The following is a 27,662-nucleotide window of genomic DNA, read 5'->3' as shown; positions in this document are numbered from 1 at the left end:
TCATGTATGTCCTGTTCCAGATATAACACCCTCTGTAATCTGACTGTTCAATCACCAGTCATGTCTGTCCTGTTCCAGATATAACACCCTCTGTAATCTGACTGTTCAATCACCAGTCATGTCTGTCCATTTCCAGATATAACACCCTCTGTAATCTGACTGTTCAATCATCAGTCATGTCTGTCCTGTTCCAGATATAACACCCTCTGTAATCTGACTGTTCAATCACCAGTCATGTTTGTCCTGTTCCAGATATAACACCCTCTGTAATCTGACTGTTCAATCATCAGTCATGTCTGTCCTGTTCCAGATATAACACCCTCTGTAATCTGACTGTTCAATCACCAGTCATGTCTGTCCATTTCCAGATAAACACCCTCTGTAATCTGACTGTTCAATCATCAGTCATGTCTGTCCTGTTCCAGATATAACACCCTCTGTAATCTGACTGTTCAATCACCAGTCATGTTTGTCCTGTTCCAGATATAACACCCTCTGTAATCTGACTGTTCAATCATCAGTCATGTCTGTCCTGTTCCAGATATAACACCCTCTGTAATCTGACTGTTCAATCACCAATCATGTCTGTCCTGTTCCAGATATAACACCCTCTGTAATCTGACTGTTCAATCACCAGTCATGTCTGTCCATTTCCAGATATAACACCCTCTGTAATATGACTGTTCAATCACCAGTCATGTCTGTCCTGTTCCAGATATAACACCCTCTGTAATCTGACTGTTCAATCACCAGTCATGTCTGTCCTTTTCCAGATATAACACCCTCTTTAATCTGACTGTTCAATCACCAGTCATGTATGTCCTGTTCCAGATATAACACCCTCTGTAATCTGACTGTTCAATCACCAGTCATGTCTGTCCTTTTCCAGATATAACACCCTCTGTAATCTGACTGTTCAATCACCAGTCATGTCTGTCCATTTCCAGATATAACACCCTCTGTAATCTGACTGTTCAATCATCAGTCATGTCTGTCCTGTTCCAGATATAACACCCTCTGTAATCTGACTGTTCAATCACCAGTCATGTTTGTCCTGTTCCAGATATAACACCCTCTGTAATCTGACTGTTCAATCATCAGTCATGTCTGTCCTGTTCCAGATATAACACCCTCTGTAATCTGACTGTTCAATCACCAATCATGTCTGTCCTGTTCCAGATATAACACCCTCTGTAATCTGACTGTTCAATCACCAGTCATGTCTGTCCATTTCCAGATATAACACCCTCTGTAATATGACTGTTCAATCACCAGTCATGTCTGTCCTGTCCCAGATATAACAACCTCTGTAATCTGACTGTTCTATCACCAGTCATGTCTGTCCTGTTCCAGATATAACACCCTCTGTAATCTGACTGTTCAATCACCAGTCATGTCTGTCCTTTTCCAGATATAACACCCTTTGTAATCTGACTGTTCAATCACCAGTCATGTCTGTCCTGTTCCAGATATAACACCCTCTGTAATCTGACTGTTCAATCACCAGTCATGTCTGTCCATTTCCAGATATAATACCCTCTGTAATCTGACTGTTCAATCATCAGTCATGTCTGTCCTGTTCCAGATATAACAACCTCTGTAATCTGACTGTTCAATCACCAGTCATGTCTGTCCTGTTCCCGATATAACACCCTCTGTAATCTGACTGTTCAATCACCTGTCATGTCTGTCCTGTTCCAGATATAACACCCTCTGTAATCTGACTGTTCATCCACCAGTCATGTCTGTCCTGTTCCAGATATAACACCCTCTGTAATCTGACTGTTCAATCCCCAAACAAGATCATCTTTTTAGAGAATATTAAAATGGGAGGAGGTTGTTAGAGGGCACCCAGAACACTGTTATGACTGGTAGGAACATCACAGAACTGAAGACTGTTATGACTGGTAGGAACATCACAGAACTGAAGACTGTTATGACTGGTAGGAACATCACAGAACTGAAGACTGTTATGACTGGTAGAAACATCACAGAACTGAAGACTGTTATGACTGGTAGGAACATCACATAACTGAAGACTGTTATGATTGGTAGGAACATCACAGAACTGAAGCATTTCATGACTGGTAGGAACATCACAGAACTGAAGACTGTTATGACTGGTAGGAACATCACAGAACTGAAAACTGTTATGACTGGTAGGAACATCACAGAACTGAAGACTGTTATGACTGGTAGGAACATCACAGAACTGAAGACTGTTATGACTGGTAGGAACATCACAGAACTGAAAACTGTTATGATTGGTAGGAACATCACAGAACTGAAGCATTTTATGACTGGTAGGAACATCACAGAACTGAAGACTGTTATGACTGGTAGGAACATCACAGAACTGAAGACTGTTATGACTGGTAGGAACCTCACAGAACTGAAGACTGTTATGACTGGTTGGAACATCAAAGAACTGAAAACTGTTATGACTGGTAGGAACATCACAGAACTGAAAACTGTTATGACTGGTAGGAACGTCACATATCTGAAGACTGTTATGACTGGTAGGAACATCACAGAACTGAAGCATTTTCTGACTGGTAGGAACATCACAGAACTGAAGACTGTTATGACTTTCACTGCTGCAGATTCAAGACTGTCTGTTGAACACGTTATGGCTGTCATTATAAAACGAGTTTGTCTTTGGCAGCCGTACAGAAAATACAATGCATCCGTCATAAAATGACCCGATACCTTTGGGGTTCTGATGGCACTGAGGCTGGTCTGTTCTAAAATGAGGCTTTTGGTCTGTCTACAAGGGCGGCTGTAGGAAGTTGATGATATCCGAGGCTGCCATCACCTCTTCAGGAGTTGGGCGCTGCAGTCTGGTCAGTCTATGTGAACTGCCCTCACCCCATCCCTCAGGTGTGCTGCAGTCTGGTTGGTCAGTCTGAGACCACATGACCTGTAGCCTACGGCCCAGACTCCTCCATCACACACAGCCCTCTGGTTCCATAGAGAGGTGGAGGGGCTTCCCACCATAATGGCTGCCTGTCCTGTGTTTTCTCTGACGTGTTGCGGTGCAGAATCAGAAGGTTGCTGACCTACTCCCAACATGTTCTCCAGACCCTGAAGGGCAGGTTACTGCCTATAGCTGTTAACCGTGTGGTCGGTGTATCAAACTAAGCAGCTCATTCGCGAGACCCTGAATATTGTATTGAATGCAATTTGAAGAGATTAGTATGAAAATGTATGCACTAACTGTAAGTCGCTCTGGATAAGAGCGTCTGCTAAATGACAAATGTAAATGTAAATGTAATGTATGACTGGTAGGAACATCACAGAACTGAAGACTGTTATGACTGGTTGGAACATCACAGAACTGAAGACTGTTATGACTGGTAGGAACATCACAGAACTGAAGACTGTTATGACTGGTAGGAACATCACAGAACTGAAAACTGTTATGACTGGTAGGAACATCACAGAACTGAATACTGTTATGACTGGTAGGAACATCACAGAACTGAAAACTGTTATGCCTGGTAGGAACATCACAGAACTGAAGACTGTTATGACTGGTAGGAACATCACAGAACTGAAGACTGTTATGACTGGTTGGAACATCACAGAACTGAAGACTGTTATGACTGATAGGAACATCACAGAACTGAAGACTGTTATGACTGGTAGGAACATCACAGAACTGAAAACTGTTATGACTGGTAGGAACATCACAGAACTGAAGACTGTTATGACTGGTAGGAAAATCACAGAACTGAAGACTGTTATGACTGGTTGGAACATCACAGAACTGAAGACTGTTATGACTGGTAGGAACATCACATAACTGAAGGCTGTTATGACTGGTAGGAGTATCACAGAACTGAAAACTGTTATGACTGGTAGGAACATCACAGAACTGAAGACTGTTATGACTGGTAGGAACATCACAGAACTGAAAACTGTTATGCCTGGTAGGAACATCACAGAACTGAAGACTGTTATGACTGGTAGGAACATCACAGAACTGAAGACTGTTATGACTGGTTGGAACATCACAGAACTGAAGACTGTTATGACTGATAGGAACATCACAGAACTGAAGACTGTTATGAATGGTAGGAACATCACAGAACTGAAAACTGTTATGAATGGTAGGAACATCACAGAACTGAAAACTGTTATGACTGGTAGGAACATCACAGAACTGAAGACTGTTATGACTGATAGGAACATCACAGAACTGAAGACTGTTATGACTGGTAGGAACATCACAGAACTGAAAACTGTTATGACTGGTAGGAACATCACAGAACTGAAGACTGTTATGACTGGTAGGAAAATCACAGAACTGAAGACTGTTATGACTGGTTGGAACATCACAGAACTGAAGACTGTTATGACTGGTAGGAACATCACATAACTGAAGGCTGTTATGACTGGTAGGAGTATCACAGAACTGAAAACTGTTATGACTGGTAGGAACATCACAGAACTGAAGACTGTTATGACTGGTAGGAACATCACAGAACTGAAAACTGTTATGCCTGGTAGGAACATCACAGAACTGAAGACTGTTATGACTGGTAGGAACATCACAGAACTGAAGACTGTTATGACTGGTTGGAACATCACAGAACTGAAGACTGTTATGACTGATAGGAACATCACAGAACTGAAGACTGTTATGAATGGTAGGAACATCACAGAACTGAAAACTGTTATGACTGGTAGGAACATCACAGAACTGAAGACTGTTATGACTGGTAGGAAAATCACAGAACTGAAGACTGTTATGACTGGTAGGAACATCACAGAACTGAAGACTGTTATGACTGGTAGGAACATCACATAACTGAAGGCTGTTATGACTGGTAGGAGTATCACAGAACTGAAAACTGTTATGACTGGTAGGAACATCACAGAACTGAAAACTGTTATGACTGGTAGGAACATCACAGAACTGAAAACTGTTATGACTGGTAGGAACATCACAGAACTGAAAACTGTTATGCCTGGTAGGAACATCACAGAACTGAAGACTGTTATGACTGGTAGGAACATCACAGAACTGAAAAATGTTATGACTGGTAGGAACATCACAGAACTGAAGACTGTTATGACTGGTTGGAACATCACAGAACTGAAGACTGTTATGACTGGTAGGAACATCACAGAACTGAAGACTGTTATGACTGGTAGGAACATCACAGAACTGAAAACTGTTATGACTGGTAGGAACATCACAGAACTGAAGACTGTTATGACTGGTAGGAACATCACAGAACTGAAAACTGTTATGCCTGGTAGGAACATCACAGAACTGAAGACTGTTATGACTGGTAGGAACATCACAGAACTGAAGACTGTTATGACTGGTTGGAACATCACAGAACTGAAGACTGTTATGACTGATAGGAACATCACAGAACTGAAGACTGTTATGACTGGTAGGAACATCACAGAACTGAAAACTGTTATGACTGGTAGGAACATCACAGAACTGAAGACTGTTATGACTGGTAGGAAAATCACAGAACTGAAGACTGTTATGACTGGTTGGAACATCACAGAACTGAAGACTGTTATGACTGGTAGGAACATCACATAACTGAAGGCTGTTATGACTGGTAGGAGTATCACAGAACTGAAAACTGTTATGACTGGTAGGAACATCACAGAACTGAAGACTGTTATGACTGGTAGGAACATCACAGAACTGAAAACTGTTATGCCTGGTAGGAACATCACAGAACTGAAGACTGTTATGACTGGTAGGAACATCACAGAACTGAAGACTGTTATGACTGGTTGGAACATCACAGAACTGAAGACTGTTATGACTGATAGGAACATCACAGAACTGAAAACTGTTATGACTGGTAGGAACATCACAGAACTGAAAACTGTTATGCCTGGTAGGAACATCACAGAACTGAAGACTGTTATGACTGGTAGGAACATCACAGAACTGAAAAATGTTATGACTGGTAGGAACATCACAGAACTGAAGACTGTTATGACTGGTTGGAACATCACAGAACTGAAGACTGTTATGACTGGTAGGAACATCACAGAACTGAAGACTGTTATGACTGGTAGGAACATCACAGAACTGAAAACTGTTATGACTGGTAGGAACATCACAGAACTGAAGACTGTTATGACTGGTAGGAACATCACAGAACTGAAAACTGTTATGCCTGGTAGGAACATCACAGAACTGAAGACTGTTATGACTGGTAGGAACATCACAGAACTGAAGACTGTTATGACTGGTTGGAACATCACAGAACTGAAGACTGTTATGACTGATAGGAACATCACAGAACTGAAGACGGTTATGACTGGTAGGAACATCACAGAACTGAAAACTGTTATGACTGGTAGGAACATCACAGAACTGAAGACTGTTATGACTGGTAGGAAAATCACAGAACTGAAGACTGTTATGACTGGTTGGAACATCACAGAACTGAAGACTGTTATGACTGGTAGGAACATCACATAACTGAAGGCTGTTATGACTGGTAGGAGTATCACAGAACTGAAAACTGTTATGACTGGTAGGAACATCACAGAACTGAAGACTGTTATGACTGGTAGGAACATCACAGAACTGAAAACTGTTATGCCTGGTAGGAACATCACAGAACTGAAGACTGTTATGACTGGTAGGAACATCACAGAACTGAAGACTGTTATGACTGGTTGGAACATCACAGAACTGAAGACTGTTATGACTGATAGGAACATCACAGAACTGAAGACTGTTATGACTGGTAGGAACATCACAGAACTGAAAACTGTTATGACTGGTAGGAACATCACAGAACTGAAGACTGTTATGACTGGTAGGAAAATCACAGAACTGAAGACTGTTATGACTGGTAGGAACATCACAGAACTGAAGACTGTTATGACTGGTAGGAACATCACAGAACTGAAAACTGTTATGACTGGTAGGAACATCACAGAACTGAAAACTGTTATGACTGGTAGGAACATCACAGAACTGAAAACTGTTATGACTGGTAGGAACATCACAGAACTGAAAACTGTTATGACTGGTAGGAACATCACAGAACTGAAAACTGTTATGCCTGGTAGGAACATCACAGAACTGAAGACTGTTATGACTGAAAATGAATCCACCTAAAAACCTCCCCCAGCACCCCCCCCACACACACACACACACACACACACACACACACACACACACACACACACACACACACACACACACACACACAGACTTCATTGGGCTGTGCTGTGTTCTAATCCAGTATGTAGCCGTAGCATTGGGCTGTGCTCTGTTCTAATCCAGTATGCAGCCGTAGCATTGGGCTTCATTGGGCTGTGTTCTAATCCAGTATGCAGCCGTAGCATTGGGCTGTGCTCTGTTCTAATCCAGTATGCAGCCGTAGCATTGGGCTTCATTGGGCTGTGTTCTAATACAGTATTTATACGTAGCATTGGGCTGTGCTCTGTTCTAATCCAGTATGTAGCCGTAGCATTGCGCTTCATTGGGCTATGTTCTAATCCAGTATGCAGCCGTATCATTGGGCTTCATTGGGCTGTGTTCTAATCCAGTATGCAGCCGTAGCATTGGGCTTCATTGGGCTGTGGCTGTGCTCTGTTCTAATCCGAGGGATTCAGCATGCTGTGCTCGCTCCCTGCCAGAGGCCTGTGCTCGTTTGTCTGGCTAACCAGGCCTGGGTGAGTCCCAAATGGCATCCTAACCCCTTTATAGTGCACTTCTTTTGACCAGGGCCCATAGGGCCAGAGCCACACTCTATTGGAAATAGGGTGCCATTTGGGTCGAACAATGATGCTTTTATCTTCTACCTTCAACTCTCCCTCCTCGCCTCCACGCCTCCCTCCTCGCCTCCCTCCCTCCCTCCACGCCTCCCTCCCTCCCTGCCTCCCTCCCTGCCTCCCTCCCTGCCTCCCTGCCTCCCTCTCTCCCTCCCCGCCTGCCTCTCCTCAGCCTCACAGAGTCAGCACAACACTGTCTATTTGTCTTGTTCCTATTTCCACAGAGTTAAATATAACACTTACAGTATTTCTCTATTTCCACAGAGTTAAATATAACACTTACAGTATTTCTCTATTTCCACAGAGTTAAATATAACACTTACATTATTTCTCTATTTCCACAGAGTTAAATATAACACTTACAGTATTTCTCTATTTCCACTTTAACACTACCTAACACTACATGTGCGACATTTCCCTCGATCTGTACAGTCAGTAAATATGACTTTGTGAATTCCAATACTAAGAGCTTTTCTAATCCATCTGTCAGTGGAGGAATTAGGTGTTCCTCCGGGCATTAGAAGGTAATTGATTTCACATAACGTGACCTTTTCTGCACACTGAGCCATTTTACTGAAATCTAAATGACACAAATATTGTAGGAAGAATTTTTAAAAAGCCTTCAGTTACTGAGACATTCAATGTATCCGTCCCAACTGGCACTCTAATCCCTTTATAGCAGCCTTGGTCAAAAATAGTGCACTATGATGGGAACAGGGTGCCATGGACCCTGGTCAAAAGTAGTGCACTATGAAGGGAACAGGGTGCCTTGGACCCTGGTCAAAAGTAGTGCACTATGAAGGGAATTACTGAGCCACTCTGAAATGTCTGCATTCCTGGCTGCACCCTGAACTCTTCAAGGTCTAGGGCTTGGGAGCTGGGTAGGCAATAACTTAGAGAGGACAGGTCTTGGGCTTGGGAGCTGGGTAGGCAATAACTTAGAGAGGACAGGTCTTGGGCTTGGAGGCTGGGTAGGCAATAACTTAGAGAGGACAGGTCTAGGGCTTGGAGGCTGGGTAGGCAATAACTTAGAAAGGAAAGGTCTAGGGCTTGGGGGCTGGATAGGCAATAACTTAGATAGGAAAGGTCTAACGCTTGGGGGCTTGGCAGGCAATAACTTAGAGAGGAAAGGTCTAACGCTTGGGGGCTTGGCAGGCAATAACTTAGAGAGGAAAGGTCTAGGGCTTGGGGGCTGGGTAGGCAAAAACTTAGAGAGGAAAGGTCTAGGGCTTGGAGGCTGGGTAGGCAATAACTTAGAGCGGAAAGGTCTAGGGCTTGGAGGCTGGGTAGGCAATAACTTAGATAGGAAAGGTCTAGGGCTTGGAGGCAGGGTAGGCAATAACTTACATGCTGAGAGTTACCTGTCCAACTGGAAAATGGACTAATATTAACTATAGATAATACATTGGTACATTGGTAATAATAAAACATTTCCATTAAAATCCATCAGTTTAAGCAAGATATATCATCCTCTTTTGTCGCCCTTCCACATCTGTGGTGGAAAGTGGCAGAGCTACAGCGGTGTTTGTCAGACCAGGAGACAACCCGAAAATCGGTCTTCTCACGGAAACGTCTGTAGTAGGGGTGTGCCTAGTAGTCGGACAAAATGAAAATTTGAAAAATTTCACCCGATTCGTTTTCCACGCATGTTTTCGGTCTGATCATTTAGACTGCTGCTGCCTGCTACTATGATAAATCACTTGGCGAGGACGTTTGCTATCAAGCTATCAATGTGCATAATGTCTAACAAGCGGGGCAACGGTAGGGGAAAAAGGTAAAACACTGATGTGCATTCTGACTGAGTGACAGCAAACTTGGCTGCCTGCTGCAAATTGAGGACACACACACACAACCCTCTGCGTCCACGCTGCTCCTAATCTGCAGCTTTTTTACAGTTAGAATATGCAGGGAGGTATTTTGCCAAAATCTATTTAGGCATATTAAAACACTTCCTTTTTTTAATCATCCGATCCAACTATCAACTGTCAATTTACGGATACGATTACGAATACGACTAAGGCCATGTCGGCACACCCCTAGTCTGTAGCATCCGAACGGGTTGTCCTACAAACTAATGGTGTTCATGATGGTGTTTTCCGTTTGCTCAACGACCCCCAAAAGTGTCACGGGACTTGTCTAAAGTTAACCCATACAAATGAATGGAAGTATGGAGGTAGTTTTGTGCCAACAGAAATAAGAGGTTAAATATGTGTAAATAATATATGTGTATACTTCCAGATTTGTCTTCTATCTCCTAGATATAGGATAGACACTTCAAAACCTTAATCCTTATTATTTATTTATTGACTGTCTTTTTTGCCATTTATGAATGTGTTAGTCTCCTGTTTTTCTGATTCCATTTTTGTAATTGTGAATAAAATGTAGTTACTGCCCGTTCTGAACATATCAGAATAGGAAACACTTAGTAAAATAAATGTATAGTACAGTATAACAGGGATCAAAGACTGAGGTACAGTAGACTGTATTGTACAACAATACCATGTTGATGTAGGGCCACAGTATATCTAAAACATTCTCTATCCCTCAATAGCATGAGATAACTCCTAGGTAGGGTTGCAAAATTCTAGTAACTTTCCTGCTTATTCCCAGGTTTTCCAGACATCCCGGTTGGAAGATTCCTGAAATCATGAGGGAAGAAGCAGGAAATCCATAACCCTCCAACCAGGATTACTGGAAAACCTGGTAATTTTGGGAAAGCTACTGGAATTTTTAGACCCTCCTCCAAGGTTTATGATCTCTAAGACCATTTTGTGAAAGACTCAATATCAATGAGTTGATCAAACTACAGTAAATATAGGTGTAACGAGCAACTGAAAATACATTTCTGAAAATAAAAATAAAACAAACCAACCTCATCCCGCTCTCTAGGGTCTAATATATGGAACAGAGCCAAGAACTATGCCTGTTCAATACAGTACAGTCTCTGCTTTGATGGACACCTATCAAATCGTATCAAGATATCTCCAGTGATGTCCTGTCAACTTAAATCTTCACAGTCACTCCTCCCGTTGCCTTGTGTTTCTCTTTATTCTCTAGGACATGACACACTGATGGATTTGAGCTTATAGTTAAAACCTGTCAGAATCAAATCAAACCAAACTTTTGTTCTAACATCCATACTAGCATACAAATTAGTATGAAGCAATGAGAAAAGGTTTGTCCTTTCAGTGACTGGGATATGTGGTTGTTTTACCTACTTGGTTGAATGTAAGTAACTCAGGATTGTCAATGGCTGAGGTGAATGCGGTGTGGGAGTCAGGCGCAGGACACCGAAGCTTAGTCCAACAAAGTTTACTAGTGCAACACAAGGCACAATACAAATGAACGGCCTCAACATAAACCAGAGGCGAGCGATTACGCAAACTCTGCGTAAACTACAAAAACAACAAACAGAGAAAACACGCAGCACTAACGGACAGGCGAATAGACAGACAAAAGCAATCAAACACTGAAACATCTAACGGTGGCAGCTAGTACTCCGGGGACGGCGAACGCCGAAGCCTGCCCGAGCAAGGAGGAGGAGCAGCCTCGGCAGAATCCGTGACAGTACCCCCCCCCTTGACGCGCGGCTCCAGCCGTGCGCCGACCCCGGCCTCGGGGACGACCAGGAGGACGCGGAGCCGGGCGCGTGGGATGACCACGGTGGAACTCAGTCAGGAGAGATGGATCTAGGATATCCCTCCTAGGCACCCAGCACCGTTCCTCCGGACCATACCCCTCCCACTCCACGAGATACTGGAGACCCCCCATCCGACATCTCGAGTCCAAGATGGTCCTGACCGTGTACGCCGGAGCTCCCTCGATGTCCAGAGGGGGCGGAGGGGTCTCTCCTATCTCACCTTCTTGGAGTGGACCAGCTACCACCGGCCTGAGAAGAGACACATGGAACGAGGGGTTAATATTCTTATAATCAATAGGCAGTTGTAACCTGTAACACACCTCGTTCAATCTCCTCAGGACTTTAAAGGGCCCCACAAACCGCCGACCCAGCTTCCGACAGGGCAGGCGGAGGGGCAGGTTTCGAGTCGAGAGCCAGACTCGATCTCCCGGTGCGTACACCGGACCCTCACTGCGGTGGCGATCGGCGCTCGCCTTCAGTCGACGGATGGCCCGCTGCAGATGGACATGAGCAGCGTTCCACGTCTCCTCCGAGCGCCGAATCCATTCGTCCAGCGCAGGGGCCTCGATCTGGCTCTCGTGCCATGGTGCCAGGACCGGCTGATACCCCAACACACACTGGAAAGGGGTTAGATTAGTGGAGGAGTGGCGGAGAGAGTTCTGTGCCATCTCTGCCCAGGGGAGATACCTAGACCACTCCTCCGGCCGGCCCTGGCAATAGGACCTCAGAAACCTACCCACATCCTGGTTGACTCGTTCTACCTGCCCATTGCTCTCTGGGTGGTAACCCGAGGTAAGGCTCACCGAGACCCCCAAGCGTTCCATGAACACCCCCCAGACTCTGGAGGTGAACTGGGGACCTCGGTCAGACACTATATCCTCGGGCACCCCATAGTGCCGGAAAACGTGGGTAAATAGGGCCTCAGCGGTCTGTAGGGCAGTAGGGAGACCCGGCATTGGGAGGAGACGACAGGCCTTAGAAAACCGATCCACAACGACCAAAATAGTGGTATTCCCCTGGGAGGGGGGAAGGTCAGTCACAAAATCCACCGAGAGGTGGGACCATGGTCGTTGTGGAACGGGCAGGGGATGTAACTTTCCCCTGGGCAAATGTCTAGGCGCCTTACACTGGGCGCACACGGAGCAGGAGGAGACATAAACCCTCACATCCCTAGCTAACGTTGGCCACCAGTATTTCACGCTAAGGCAGTGCACTGTCCGGCCAATACCTGGATGTCCAGAGGAGGGTGATGTATGAGCCCAATAAATAAGGCGGTCACGAACCTCGAGCGGAACGTACGTCCGCCCCACCGGACACTCTGGGGGAGTAGGGTCGGTACGCAGTGCCCGCTCGATCTCCGCATCGACCTCCCACACCACCGGACCCACCAGACAAGACTCCGGCAGTATGGGAGTAGGCCCCTCAAGCCAATGCCTCCACACCTTTAGGGCCTGGACTACAGCTAACAGCTCCCTGTCCCCTACGTCATAATTGCGCTCCGCCGGGCTGAGCTTCTTAGAATAGAACGCACAGGGGCGGAGTTTAGGTGGCGTGCCGGACCGTTGCGACAGGACTGCCCCAATACCGGCCTCGGACGCGTCTACCGCAACTTGGAATGGTAAAGCGGGGTCAGGATGCGCCAGCACCGGAGCCGAAGTGAACAGGTTCTTAAGTTTACCAAACGCCCTGTCCGCCTCAGCTGACCACTGCAAACGCACCGGACCCCCCTTTAGCAGGGACGTAATGGGAGCTGCCACCTGTCCAAAGCCCCGGATAAACCTCCGGTAGTAATTAGCAAAACCCAAAAACTGCTGCACCTCTTTTACAGTGGTTGGAGTTTGCCAATTATGCACGGCCGACACACGGTCAACCTCTATCTTCACACCAGACACGGACAACCGATAACCCAAAAAGGAGACGGACTCCTGGAAGAACAAGCATTTCTCTGCCTTGACATACAAGTCATGCTCCAACAGCCTCCTCAACACTCGGCGCACCAGGGCTACATGCTCAGCTCGTGTAGAAGAGTACACTAGGATGTCGTCGATGTATACTACCACACCCTGCCCATGCATGTCCCGGAAAATCTCGTCAACAAAGGATTGGAAGACTGAAGGAGCATTCATTAACCCATATGGCATGACGAGATACTCGTAATGACCCGAGGTGGTGCTAAATGCTGTTTTCCATTCATCCCCCTCCCTAATGCGCACCAGATTGTACGCGCTCCTGAGATCCAACTTTGTGAAGAACCGCGCTCCGCGTAATGACTCCGTCATAGTCGCAATCAGAGGAAGAGGGTAACTGTACTTAACCGTGATCTGATTGAGACTACGGTAATCAATACACGGGCGCAAACCCCCGTCCTTCTTCTTCACAAAGAAGAAACTCGAGGAAACCGGGGAAGTGGAGGACCGTATGTATCCCTGTGCCAAGGACTCGGCTATGTAAGTCTCCATAGCCGCTGTCTCCTCTTGAGACAGGGGATACACACGACTCCGCGGAAGTGCCGCTCCCGTTTGGAGATCTATCGCACAATCCCCCTGTCTATGAGGTGGTAGCCGTGTTGCCCTAGTTTTGCTGAACACAAGTGCTAAATCCTCATATTCAGGGGGAATGCGCATTACGGGCACTTGGTTCGGACTCTCCACCGAGGTCGCCCCTAAGGAAACACCTAGACATCTCCCTACACACTGGGCAGACCACTCCATAAGAGCCCTCTGTTGCCACGCAATGGTAGGATCATGGGCGCTTAACCAGGGAAGCCCCAGCACCACGGGATACGCAGGAGAGTCGATCAGATAAAACTGAATGATCTCCTCATGACCCCCCTGCGTCGTCATCTTAAGTGGTGCTGTGACTTCTCTGATCAACCCCGACCCCAGCGGCCGGCTGTCTAGGGCATGAACAGGAAAGGGGGCTTCTACCGGCCGAAGGGGAATTCCTAGCCTATAACAAAATTCACGATCAACAAAATTCCCAGCTGCGCCTGAATCTACTAGCGCCTTATGCTGGGAATGAGGTGCCACCTGTGGAAATCTCACAGGTATACACAGGTGACCAACAGAGAGCTCTGGGTAAGTGGGGCGCCTACTCACCTGAAATGACTCCCCAGTGCGTGACCTGTTGTCCCCTCTCCCAGGAGACCCTCCCCAGCACCTAGCCGCAGTGTGTCCTCCACGGCCACAGTTGGTGCAGGGGACGGCCCCCCTCGGGTTCTCTCTCCTCCTCTCCCTAGCGCCAGCACCCCCGAGCTCCATGGGAATCGGCTCGGAGGTCCTGGAGGGTGGAATGGACGACCCCCACTCGGGACGTCCGCGGGTAGCCAGCAGGGTGTCGAGACGGATGGAAATGTCCACCAACTGGTCGAAGAATAGGTTGGTGTCCCTGCAGGCCAGCTCATGACGAACGTCCTCTCGTAGACTACACCGGTAATGGTCGATGAGGGCACTCTCATTCCACCCCGCATCCGCTGCTTGAGTCCGGAACTCCAGGGCGAACTCCTGTGCACTCCTCTTCCCCTGTCGGAGGTGGAACAGACGCTCCCCCGCCGCCTTCCCCTCAGGTGGATGATCGAACACAGCCCTGAAGCGGCGGGAGAACTCCGCGTAGGTGATGGTGGCGGCGTCTATTCCCCTCCATTCGGCGTTGGCCCACTCCAACGCCTTGCCAGATAGACAGGAGATGAGGGCGGAGACGCTCTCGTATCCCGAGGGCGCCGGGTGTATGGTGGCCAGGTAGAGTTCCACCTGCAGGAGGAACCCCTGACACCCGGCTGCAGAACCATCATATGCCCTCGGGAGCGAGAGCCGAATGCCACTGGGTTCCGGTGCTGGGAGAGGAGGACTGGCCGATGGTGATGGTAAGGTGTGCGAAGGCGTGGGCACCTCTCCCGTAACCAACCGGCGCAGATTGTTGGACACCTCGTTCATGGCGGCCCCAAGTTGCCGGATCATGGTGTCTTGGTCGCTGATCCGATCCTCCAGCGACTTGGGTGCCGCCGCTGCTCCTGCTGACTCCATATGTGGTGTGTTGTTCTGTCAATGGCTGAGGTGAATGTGGTGTGGGAGTCAGGCGCAGGACACCGAAGCTTAGTCCAACAAGGTTTACTAGTGCAACACAAGGCACAATACAAATGAACGGCCTCAACATAAACCAGGGGCGAGCGAATACGCAAACTCTGCGCAAACTACAAAAACAACAAACAGAGAAAACACGCAGCACTAACGGACAGGCGAATAGACAGACAAAAGCAATCAAACACTGAAACATCTAACGGTGGCAGCTAGTACTCCGGGGACGGCGAACGCCGAAGCCTGCCCGAGCAAGGAGGAGGAGCAGCCTCGGCAGAATCCGTGACAAGGATCAGAGTCGGACTACCGCATTTGGGGTCCCCAAACAGCTAACTTCCTGCATTTCAACACATTTTGTGTAGAAAAACTTTGCAGTTATATAATGCTATTCTACACATTTTGTCATGAGGCTAAGAGAAAATGTTGCAGTTTTAAAGCTAATTTCCTGCTAATTCTACACATTTTGCTATCATATGCTATATCTGGGGGGACCCCAACCCGTATATTAACTGTACATTAGAACGTAGCCCTAGAGATTACAATGTATTCAACCCTCACAGCCCTAACCTTGTTCCTTTACACGGTACCCTGTCCTGTTTATCTGTTTAGCATCAGCCCAAACTTTATCGCCATTACCAGTTGTTGTCTTAGCTCTCTCTAATAACACCTGTGATTGCTTTATACCTCTCTCCCATGTCAATATGCCTTGCCTATTGCTGTTCCAGTTAGTTCTTATTATACAATTTCACTGTAGAACCCCAACTCCTTCTCAAACTGCCTCAAATAGTTCCTTTGTTCCACCCTCCATACACGCCGAGACCGGCTCAATCGGTGCCTCCAGTGATGCTATCTCTTTCATTGTTACCCGACGCTTAGGTTTACCTCCACTGTACTCATATCCTTCCATATCCTTGTCTGTGCATAATGCCCTGAATCTTTTCTACAACACCCGGAAATCAGCCCCCTTTATTCTCTGTACCCAACGCACAAGAAGACCAGTTCTTAAAGCCTTTAGCCGTATCCTTATTCTAGTCCTCCTCTGTTCCTCTGGTGAGGTAAAGGCTAACCCAGGCCCTGCAGCCCCTAGTATCACTCCTACATTTTCACATTTACATTTTAGTCATTTAGCAGACGCTCTTATCCAGAGCGACTTACAGTTAGTGCATACGTTATTATTTTTTTCATACTGGCCCCCCGTGGGAATCGAACCCACAACCCTGGCATTGAAAACGCCATGCTCTACCAACTGAGCTACATCCCTGCCGGCCATTCCCTCCCCTACCCTGGACGACGCTGGGCCAATTGTGCACCGCCCCATGGGTCTCCCAGTCGCGACCGGCTACAACAGAGCCTGGATTCGAACCAGGATCTCTAGTGGCACAGCTAGCACTGCAATGCAGTGCCTTAGACCACTGTAGCACTCCTACTCCCCAGGGGCTATCATTTGTTGACTTCTGTAACCGTAAAAGCCTTGGTTTTCTGCACGTTAACATCAGAAGCCTCCTTCCTAAGTTTGAGTTATTCACTGCGTTAGCACACTCCGCCAACCCTGATGTTCTAATTCTGACATTTCTATCCCCAACTACAACATTTTCCGTCTAGATAGAACTGCCAAAGGAGTTGCAATCTACTGTAGAGATAGCCTGCAGAGCTCTATCATACTATCCAGGTCTGTGCCCAAACAGTTTGAGCTTCTACTTCTAAAAATCCACCTTTCCAGAAATAAGTCTCTCACTGTTGCCGCTTGCTACAGACCCCCCTCAGCCCCCAGCTGTGCCCTGGACACCATATGTGAGTTGATTGCCCCCCATTTATCCTCAGAGTTCGTACTGCTTGGTGACCTAAATTGGGATATGCTTAACACCCCGGCCATCCTACAATCCAAACTAGATGCCCTCAATCTCACACAAATTATCAACAAACCTACCAGGTACAACCCTAAATCCGTAAACATGGGCACCCTCATAGATATCATCCTGACTAACTTACCCTCTAAATACACCTCCGCTGTCTTCAACCAGGATCTCAGCGATCACTGCCTTATTCCCTGCGTCCGTAACGGGTCCGCGGTCAAACGACCACCCCTCATCATTGTCAAACGCTCCCTAAAACACTTTAGCTAGCAGGCCTTCCTAATTGACCTGGCCCAGGTATCCTGGATGGATATCGATCTCATTCCGTCAGTAGAGGATGCCTGGTTGTTCTTTAAAAGTAATATCCTCTCAATCTTAAATAAACATGCCCCATTCAAAAAATACAGAACTAAGAACAGATATAGCCCCTGGTTCTCCTCAGACTTGACTGCCCTTGACCAGCACAAAAACATCCTGTGGCGTACTGCATTAGCATCAAATAGTTCCCGCGATATGCAACTTTTCAGGGAAGTTAGGAACCAATATACACAAGCAGTTAGGAAAGCAAAGGCTAGCTTTTTCAAACAGAAATGTGCATCCTGTAGCACTAACTCCAAAAAGTTTTGGGACACTGTAATGTCCATGGAGAATAAGAGCACCTCCTCCCAGCTGCCCACTGCACTGAGGCTGGGAAACACTATCACCACCAATAAATCTACAATAATCGAGAATTTCAACAAGCATTTTGCTACGGCTGGCCATGCTTTCCACCTGGCTATCACTAACCCGGCCACCAGCTCTGCACCCTCCGCTGCAACTTGCCCATGCCCCCCCCCCCGCTTCTCCTTCACACAAATTCAGACAGCTGATGTTCTGAAAGAGCTGCAAAATATGGACCCCTACAAATCATCTGGGCTAGACAATCAGGACCCTTTCTTTCTAAAACTAGCCGCCGAAATTGTCGCAACCCCTATTACTAGCCTGTTCAACCTCTCTTTCGTAACGTCTGAGATCCCCAGAGATTGGAAAGCTGCCGCGGTCATCCCCCTCTTCAAAGGGGGTGACACTCTAGATCCAAACTGTTACAGACCTATATCCATCCTGTCCTGCCTTTTGAACGTTTTTGAAAGCCAAGTTAACAAACAGATCAACGACCATTTTGAATCCCACCGTACCTTCTCTGCTATGCAATTCGGTTTCCAAGCTGGTCATGGGTGCACCTGAGCCACGCTCAAGGTCCTAAATGATAGTATAACCGCGATCGATAATAGACAGTACTGTGCAGCCGTCTTCATCGACCTGGCCAAGACTTTCGACTCTGTCAACCACCGCATTCTTATTGGCAGACTAAATAGCCTTGGTTTCTCAAATGACTGCCTCGCCTGGTTCACCAACTACTTCTCAGATAGAGTTCAATGTGTCAAATCGGAGGGCCTGTTGTCTGGACCAATGGCAGTCTCTATGGGGGTGCCACAGGGTTCAATTCTTGAGCCGACTCTTCTCTGTGTATATCAATGATGTCGCTCTTGCTGCTGGTGACTCTCAGATCCACCTCTACGCAGACAACACCATTTTGTATAAATCTGGCCCTTCATTGGACACTGTGTTAACAAACCTCCAAACGAGCTTCAATGCCATACAACACTCCTTCAGTAGCCTCCAACTGCTCTTAAACACTAGTAAAACTAAATGCATGCTCTTCAATCGAACGCTGCTGGCACCCGCCCACCCGACTAGAATCACTACTCTCGACAGATCTGACCTAGAGTATGTGGACAACTACAAATACCTAGGTGTCTGGTTAGACTGTAAACTCTCCTTTCAGACTCACATTAAGCATCTCCAATCCAAAGTTAAATCTAGAATCGGCTTCCTATTTCGCAACAAAGCCTCCTTCACTCATGCTGCCAAACATGCCCTCGTAAAACTGACTATCCTACCGATCCTTGACTTCGGCGATGTCATTTACAAAATAACCTCCAACACTCTACTCAGCAAATTGGATGTAGTTTATCACAGTGCCATCCGTTTTGTCACCAAAGCCCCATATACTATCCACCACTGTGACCTGTACGCTCTTGTTGGCTGGTCCTCACTACATATTCGTCACCAAACCCAATGGCTCCAGGCCATCTATAAATCACTGCTAGGCAAATCCCTGCCTTATCTTAGCTCATTGGTCACCATAGCAACACACACCCGTAGTATGCGCTCCAGCAGGTATATCTCACTGGTAATCCCCAAAGCCAACACCTCCTTTGGCCGCCATTCCTTCCAGTTCTCTGCTGCCAATGACTGGAACGAATTGCAAAAATCTCTGAAGCTGGAGACTCTTATCTCCCTCACTAACTTTAAGCATCAGTTGTCAGAGCACCTTACCGATCAATGCACCTGTACACAGCCCATCTGAAATTAGCCCCCCAACTACCTCATCCCCATATTGTTATTTATTTTGCTCATTTGCACCCTAGTATCTCTATTTGCACATCATCTCTTGCACATCTATCATTCCAGTGTTAATACTAATTGTAATTATTTTGCACTATGGCCTATTTATTGCCTTACCTCCATAACTTGCTACATTTGCACACACTGCATATATATATTCTGTTGTATTTTTGACTTTATGTTTTGTTTTACCCCATATGTAACTCTGTGTTGTTGTTTTTATCGCATTGCTTTGTTTATCTTGGCCAGGTCGCAGTTTTAAATGAGAACTTGTTCTCAACTGTCTTACCTGGTTAAATAAAGTTTAAATAAATACATAAATAAAATAAATAAATAAAAAAACCTAACTCTGCAGCCCTAACCTTAACCCTAACCTCCAGGTGGTCCTATTTGTCAAACAGCCCTAACCCTAACTCTGCAACCTTAACCCTAACCTCCAGATGGTCCTATTTGTCAAACAGCCCTAACCCTAACTCTGCAGCCCTAACCTTAACCTCCAGATGGTCCTATTTGTCAAACAGCCCTAACCCTAACTGTCACGCCCTGACTCTGGGGACTCTTATTTGTTGAGTCAGGGTGTGATTTTCTATGTGGTGTAGATCTATGTTTATAGTCTAGTATGTCTAGATCCATGTTGGCCGGTGTGGTTCCCAATCAGAGGCAGCTGTCGCTCGTTGTCTCTGATTGGGGACCATACTTAGGCAGCCTATTGGCACTAGTGGGTTGTGGGATCTTGTTCCGTGTAAGGTATGTTGTTTGTGTCTACCTTGGACTTCACGTTTCATTTAGTTTGTTGTTTTGTCGTTGTTTTTATTCGGTATAATAAACATGTATGCGTATCACGCTGCGCCTTGGTCCGTCCCGTCTGTAAACGATCGTGACAGAAGATCCCACCAAACAAGGACCAAGCAGCGTACCCAGGAGGACCGAACACCCTGGACACAGGTGGGGAAGATTTGGTCATAGGAGGAGATATTTTCGGGAAAAGGACCCTGGGCGAAGAAGGAAGCCCAGGCAGGAGAGGAGCAACGGCAACACGGAAGCCGGCCGAGGAGGAGGCCCAAGAAGCAGCCCCTATAAAAAATGTTGGGGGGGCTAAAGGGGTGGTCGGGGAGCGAGAGAGAAGAGCCCCGACCATTGCACCCGGTTGGTTTTCAGATTGGGTCCCTACGACCATGGGAAGAGGAGTGGGAACAGTATTATACTGAGGAGTCGAAGGATGACGACGACGACGAGTTTCTGTTCTCTAACTCGTGGGGGTTCCCGGAGGAGTCCTCACGGGAAGAGGAGTACCGAAGACGGAGACCCGAGAGGCAACCCCAAGAACATTTTGGGGGGGGGGGCACACGGTTGTGGACGACGAGGCAGCAGGAGGCCGCGACAGGGCGAATCTGCAGGTTAGGAGAGGAGGCCACCATGTTACGGGGGCTATTGGTTCAGAGGGAGCAGGAGTTATTCGGTCAGAGGGAGGCGCTACAGGAGGCTAAAAGGGAGAAGGAAAGTGTAGAGGCACGGTGAGAGGAGCTGGTTTGGCAGCAGAAGGAGCGGGGGTTAATAAAGGAACCCAGTCCCGTTCTTCGCACCAAGCAAGTGGTGCGTGTTGCCAGTCCGGTCCGGCCCGTTCCTGCTCCCAGCACTAAGCCAGTGGTGTGTGTTCCCAGTACGGCCCGACCCGTTCCTGCTCCACGCACCAAGCCAGTGGTGCGCGTCGCCAGTCCGGCCCGGCCTGTTCCTGCTCTTCGCACCAAGCCAGTGGTGCGCGTCGCCGGTCCGGCCTGTTCCTGCTCCTCGCACCAAGCCAGTGGTGCGCGTTGCCAGCCCGGTCCGGCCTGTTCCTGCTCCTCGCACCAAGACAGTGGTGCGCGTCGCCAGCCCGGTCCGGCCTGTTCTTGCTCCTCGCACCAAGCCAGTGGTGCGCGTCGCCAGCCCGGCCCGGCCTGTTCCTGCTCCTCGCACCAAGCCAGTGGTGCGCGTCGCCAGTCCGGTCCGGCCCGTGCCTGCTCCTCGCACCAGACCAGTGGTGGGTTTGTCCAGTCCGGCCCGTGCCCGTTCACACCGGTGCCTGGTCCGGCACCAGTAAGCAGCTCCAGTCCGGAGCCAGAGCAGTCCGCTCCACCGGTGCCTGATCCAGCTCTGGTCAGCTGCTCCAGTCCGGAGCCAGAGCAGTCCGCTCCACCGGTGCCTGATCCAGCTCCGGTCAGCTGCTCCACTCCGGAGCCAGAGCAGTCCACTCCACCGGGGTCAAGTCCAGCTCCGGTCAGCGGCTCCACTCCGGAGCCAGAGCAGTCCGCTCCACCGGTGCCTGATCCAGCTCCGGTCAGCGGCTCCACTCCGGAGCCAGAGCAGTCCGCTCCACCGGTGCCAAGTCCAGCTCCGGTCAGCGGCTCCAGTCCGGAACCTGAGCAGTCCGCTCCACCGGTGCCCGGTCCAGCTCCGGTCAGTGGCTCCAGTCCAGACCCAGACGTCAGCCCCTCTCAAGGTTCGGGGTCTCCCACACCAGGGTCCAGACAGGGCTTGGAGTATAGTGGGAGGAAGGAGAGGGGAAGCAGCGCACCGAGGTCCAGACCAGACCAGGGGCGCAACAGGGAGGCGGAGAATAGGTGGTTGTCACGCCCGGAGCCGGATCCGCCTCCGAGGTGGAATGCCCACCCGGCCCCTACCCTGTTAAGTAAAGGTTGTGCGGTTGGAGTCCGCACCTTTGGGGGGGGGGTACTGTCACGCCCTGACTCTGGGGACTCTTATTTGTTGAGTCAGGGTGGGATTTTCTATGTGGTGTAGATCTATGTTTGTAGTCTAGTATGTCTAGATCTATGTTGTCCGGTGTGGTTCCCAATCAGAGGCAGCTGTCGCTCGTTGTCTCTGATTGGGGACAATACTTAGGCAGCCTATTGGCACTAGTGGGTTGTGGGATCTTGTTCCGTGTAAGGTATGTTGTTTGTGTCTACCTTGGACTTCACGTTTCGTTTAGTTTGTTATTTTGTCGTTGTGTTTATTCGGTATAATAAACATGTATGCATATCACGCTGCGCCTTGGTCCGTCCCGTCTGTAAACGATCGTGACACAAACTCTGCAGCCCTAACCTTAACCCTAACCTCCAGATGGTCCTATTTGTCAAAAAGCCCTAACCCTAACTCTGAAACCTTAACCCTAACCTCCAGATTGTCCTATTTATCAAACAGCCCTAACCCTAACTCTGCAACCTTAACCCTAACCTCCAGATGGTCCCATTTGTCAAACAGCCCTAACCCTAACTCTGCAGCCCTAACCTTAACCTCCAGATGGTCTAACTCTGCAGCCCTAACCTTAACCTCCAGATGGTCCTATTTGTCAAACAGCCCTAACCCTAACTATGCATCCCTAACCTTAACCCTAACCTCCAGATGGTCCTATTTGTCAAACATTCCTAACCCTAACTCTGCCACCCTAACCTTAATCCTAACCTCCAGATGGTCCTATTTGTCAAACAGCCCTAACCCTAACTCTGCAGCCCTAACCTTAACCCTACCCTCCAGATGGTCCTATTTGTCAAACATTCCTAACCCTAACTCTGCCGCCCTAACCTTAATCCTAACCTCCAGATGGTCCTATTTGTCAAACAGCCCTAACCCTAACTCTGCAACCTTAACCCTAACCTCCAGATGGTCCCATTTGTCAAACAGCCCTAACCCTAACTCTGCAGCCCTAACCTTAACCTCCAGATGGTCCTATTTGTCAAACAGCCCTAACCCTAACTCTGCAGCCCTAACCTTAACCCTAACCTCCAGATGGTCCTATTTGTCAAACATTCCTAACCCTAACTCTGCCGCCCTAACCTTAATCCTAACCTCCAGCAGGTCCTATTTGTCAAACAGCCCTAACCCTAACTCTACAGCCCTAACCTTAACCCTAACCTCCAGATGGTCCTATTTGTCAAACATTCCTAACCCTAACTCTGCCGCCCTAACCTTAATCCTAACCTCCAGATGGTCCTATTTGTCAAACAGCCCTAACCCTAACTCTGCAACCTTAACCCTAACCTCCAGATGGTCCTATTTGTCAAACAGCCCTAACCCTAACTCTGCAACCTTAACCCTAACCTCCAGATGGTCCTATTTGTCAAACAGCCCTAACCCTAACTCTGACAGCAATTCATCAAGTCATGCTGGGGTTGAGGCAGTGTGTGAGAGGGACTGGAAGGGTTTTACACTGGCTACAAGTAAATTAGTTAGGTTTTCTTAATTGAAGAAAAATACATTTGTTGAAACTAAATATATGATTCAATGCCAAATGTTATATTTGATTATTAACAAACCTATATTTCAAGTTGCAACCGATTTCTTTCAACACTCAACGTACTCTTCCCCTTTAGTTAACTCTAATAAATATCATAAATACTCACTAGTGCATTCGGAAAGTATTCAGACCCCTTGGCTTTTTCCACATTTTGTTACGTTACAGCCTTATTCTAAAATTGATTACATTTGTTTTTTTCCTCATCAATCTACACACAAAACCCCATAATCACAAATCAAAAACAGATTTTTAGATTTTTTTGCAAATGTAAAAAAATAAACAACTGAAATATCACATTTACATAAATATTCAGACCCTTTACTCAGTACTTTGTTGAAGCACCTTTGGCAGCGATTACAGCCTTGAGTCTTCTCGTTAAGAGTCTTGGTGGTTCCAAACTTCTTCCATTTAAGAATGAAGGAGGCCACTGTGTTCTTGGGGACCTTCAATACTGCAGAAATTTTTTGGTACCCTTCCCCACATCTCTTCCCCACATCTGTGCCTCGGCACAATCCTATCTCGGAGCTCTACGGGCAATTCCTTCGACCTCATGGCTTGGTTTTTGCTCTGACATGCACTGTCAACTGTGGGACCTTATATAGACAGGTGTGTGCCTTTCCAAGTCATGTCCAATCAATTGAATTTACCACAGGTGGACTCCAATCAAGTTGTAGAAACATCTCAAGGATGATCAATGGAAACAGGATGCACCTGAGCTCAATTTCGAGTCTCATAGCAAATGGTCTGAATACTTATGTAAATAAGTCATTTCTGTTTTTAATTTTGTATACATTTGCTAAAATGTATATAAAAACTGTTTTCACTTTGCCATTATGGGATATTGTGTGTAGATTGATGAGTATTATTATTTATTTAATCCTTTTTAGAATAAGGCATTTAACGTAACAAAATGTGGAAAAAGTCAAGGGGTCTGAATACTTTCTGAATGCAATGTATATATATATATATATATATATATATATATATATATATATATATATATATATATATAAGTTCATGCTGTACCAAGTACATTTCTCACTTTGGAATTACCTATCCAAATTGTTTCAATTGGGTTACACATTTCCTGTTTAATCAAGATATTAAGTTGGTTCCAAACTATGAAATAATGACTCCAAACACCTTCCATACATAAGACTTTCACATTAACTGGCTACAATTTTGTAACCAAATGGTGACCATCTCATCAATGAACACCTTTCCAGGCTCTTTAGTATCACAGTACTTGCACAGATATCATTCAAGATTCAGAGCTGGCAGTCAACATATAATTGCAAAAATTGTAACTAACAGAATTCATTACTTGGAATGATATTCACTCTAATGGGTGGCCAAAAATAACAAACTGAAAGACATGCCCCCAACAGGCCACGCCTCCAACTCTTCTGATAGCCTGCCGCAGCCACATTGCACTCACCGCTATGCAATGCAAATGAGGTGTTGAAAGCAATTTAGAAGCTTTCATTCAACTCCCAAAATCATTGTCAAATTCGTTATTTTATTTCAGACTAATTGAATAAAATAGGTTGGACGAACCAAAGCGTAATTTTGGATCATACCAATCAGAAAAAGCACTTCAGATGAACAACAGTGCCGTCCCACTTTTTACAGTGTAGACTTGGAAGACACAGACTTGGAAGAATATTCTAGAATCCTGACTCACCAGATGCTGGGCGGCTCTGATCCTTCTACCTCCAGATAGTTGTGTTTCTCAAACACATTATAACCAAGGTGAAAATATCTATCAATGTGCCCTTGAGCAATGCACTTAACCCTAATTCCTCCAGGGTCGCTGTTGATAACGGCAGACCCTGACCGTGACCCCACTCTCCGAGGGTGTCTCAGGGGGAGTTGGGAAATGCAAAAATCACATTTCCATTTCACACATGAGTATAATAAAAACTTGTATATGTGTGAAACAGGACAAATATAAGAGCCCACCTAATTATTATTATTTTTACACCAGTTGGCTTAAGTTAAGTAAAGTGTTATTAAATAAACATCCAATCCACTCACCAGATACTGGGCGGCTCTGATCCTTCTACCTCCAGATAGTCATGTTTATCCTCCATCTGGAAATCAGTGAAGACCAGTGAGATGGTGTCTCCAGGGTCAGCCAGCACCGTCCACTTACACTCCCCAGCGTTGGAGAGGTCACTGGGGAATTCAGGGCTGGAGATGATCCCACTGGAACCCCTCAATGTACCGCCACACGTGTCCTCAGCTGTCAAACAAACAGAGGAACACATGCATTTAATATCAATTAATCTGTTGTCTCTGTTCCAATATGTAGACTAGAATAGTACTAAGAATGAAGCAATGTATTAGGCTATATGTATTCTAAGTTGTATGCTAGCGAATATGGATATGACAGCATGGATAACAATCCAAGGTATCCAGATTTACAGGATCAATCGGCTGTGTTCCAAGCCCCCTGCCTGCTCTTCTTCTTCTGGTCTGAGGGGTTCAGAAACCTTTGGTTCGTCAGAAGACTCAGACAACCACGACATATTCCAAACCATTCTGTTCCAATATCTAGATTCTACACTAACGTACCACTTAGAATGAAGCATCTGGGTTCCGGTTTTGGCCATGCATTCTAAGTGGTATGATAGTACATTGGAATGTCATCTTTATGTTCTTGGCCTCAATAAGTGAGCAGGAGCTTGAAGCACACAGCATCTGTGCTATACTATGATGACATATCACCACACACACACACACACACACACACACACACACACACACACACACACACACACACACACACACACACACACACACACACACACACACACACACACACACACACACACACACATACTATGATGAGGCTTCTATAACATATCACCCCCCAGTTGTAATATTAATAGGGATATAATGTAGTGATTATCATAATGCACAGTACACTATCAACATGAGATGTAGTGATTATCATAATGTACAGTACACTATCAACATGAGATGTAGTGATTATCATAATGCTATCAACATGAGATGTAGTGATTATCATAATATTATCAACATGAGATGTAGTGATTATCATAATGCTATCAACCTGGGGTGCATTGATTATCATAATACTATCAACATGTGATGTAGTGATTATCATAATGCTATCGACATGAGATGAAGTGATTATCATAATATTATCAACATGAGATGTAGTGATTATCATAATACTATCAAAATTAGATGTAGTGATTATCATAATGCTATCGACATGAGCTGTAGTGATTGTCATAATGCTATCAATATGAGATGTAGTGATTATTGTAATGTTATCAACATGAGATGTAGTGATTATCATAATACTATCAACATGAGATGTAGTGATTATCATAATGTTGTCAACATGAGCTGTAGTGCTTATCATAATACTATCAACATAAGATGTAGTGATTATCATAATGTTATCAATGTGAGCTGTAGTCATTATCATAATACTATCAACATGAGATGTAGTGATTATCATAATGCTATCGACATGAGCTGTAGTGATTATCATAATGCTGTCAATGTGAGATGTAGTGATTATCATAATACTATCAACATGATATGTAGTGTTTATCATAATG

The 27,662-nt window shown here is 46.3% G+C and overlaps 1 protein-coding gene across 1 annotated transcript in view; it reads right to left on the bottom strand.

Annotated features, from left to right (window-relative positions):
• Window positions 1-27,662, bottom strand: part of LOC311126986 (CUB and sushi domain-containing protein 3-like) — a gene marked incomplete at both ends in the record, with an annotated part of 648,334 nt that overhangs the window by 425,659 nt on the left and 195,013 nt on the right. Inside the window, one exon of the mRNA XM_084158716.1 lies at window positions 26,101-26,308. Within this exon, the coding sequence (XP_084014842.1) occupies window positions 26,101-26,308 (208 nt within the window). The remainder of the gene's footprint in view (window positions 1-26,100; window positions 26,309-27,662) is intronic.

This window comes from Coregonus lavaretus (assembly GCF_964263955.1).
Source record: "Coregonus lavaretus genome assembly, chromosome: 3".
NCBI lineage: Eukaryota > Metazoa > Chordata > Actinopteri > Salmoniformes > Salmonidae > Coregonus > Coregonus lavaretus.
The sequence above is the reverse complement of the archived record's forward strand: the minus strand, read 5'-3'. Positions and strand labels throughout refer to the sequence as shown.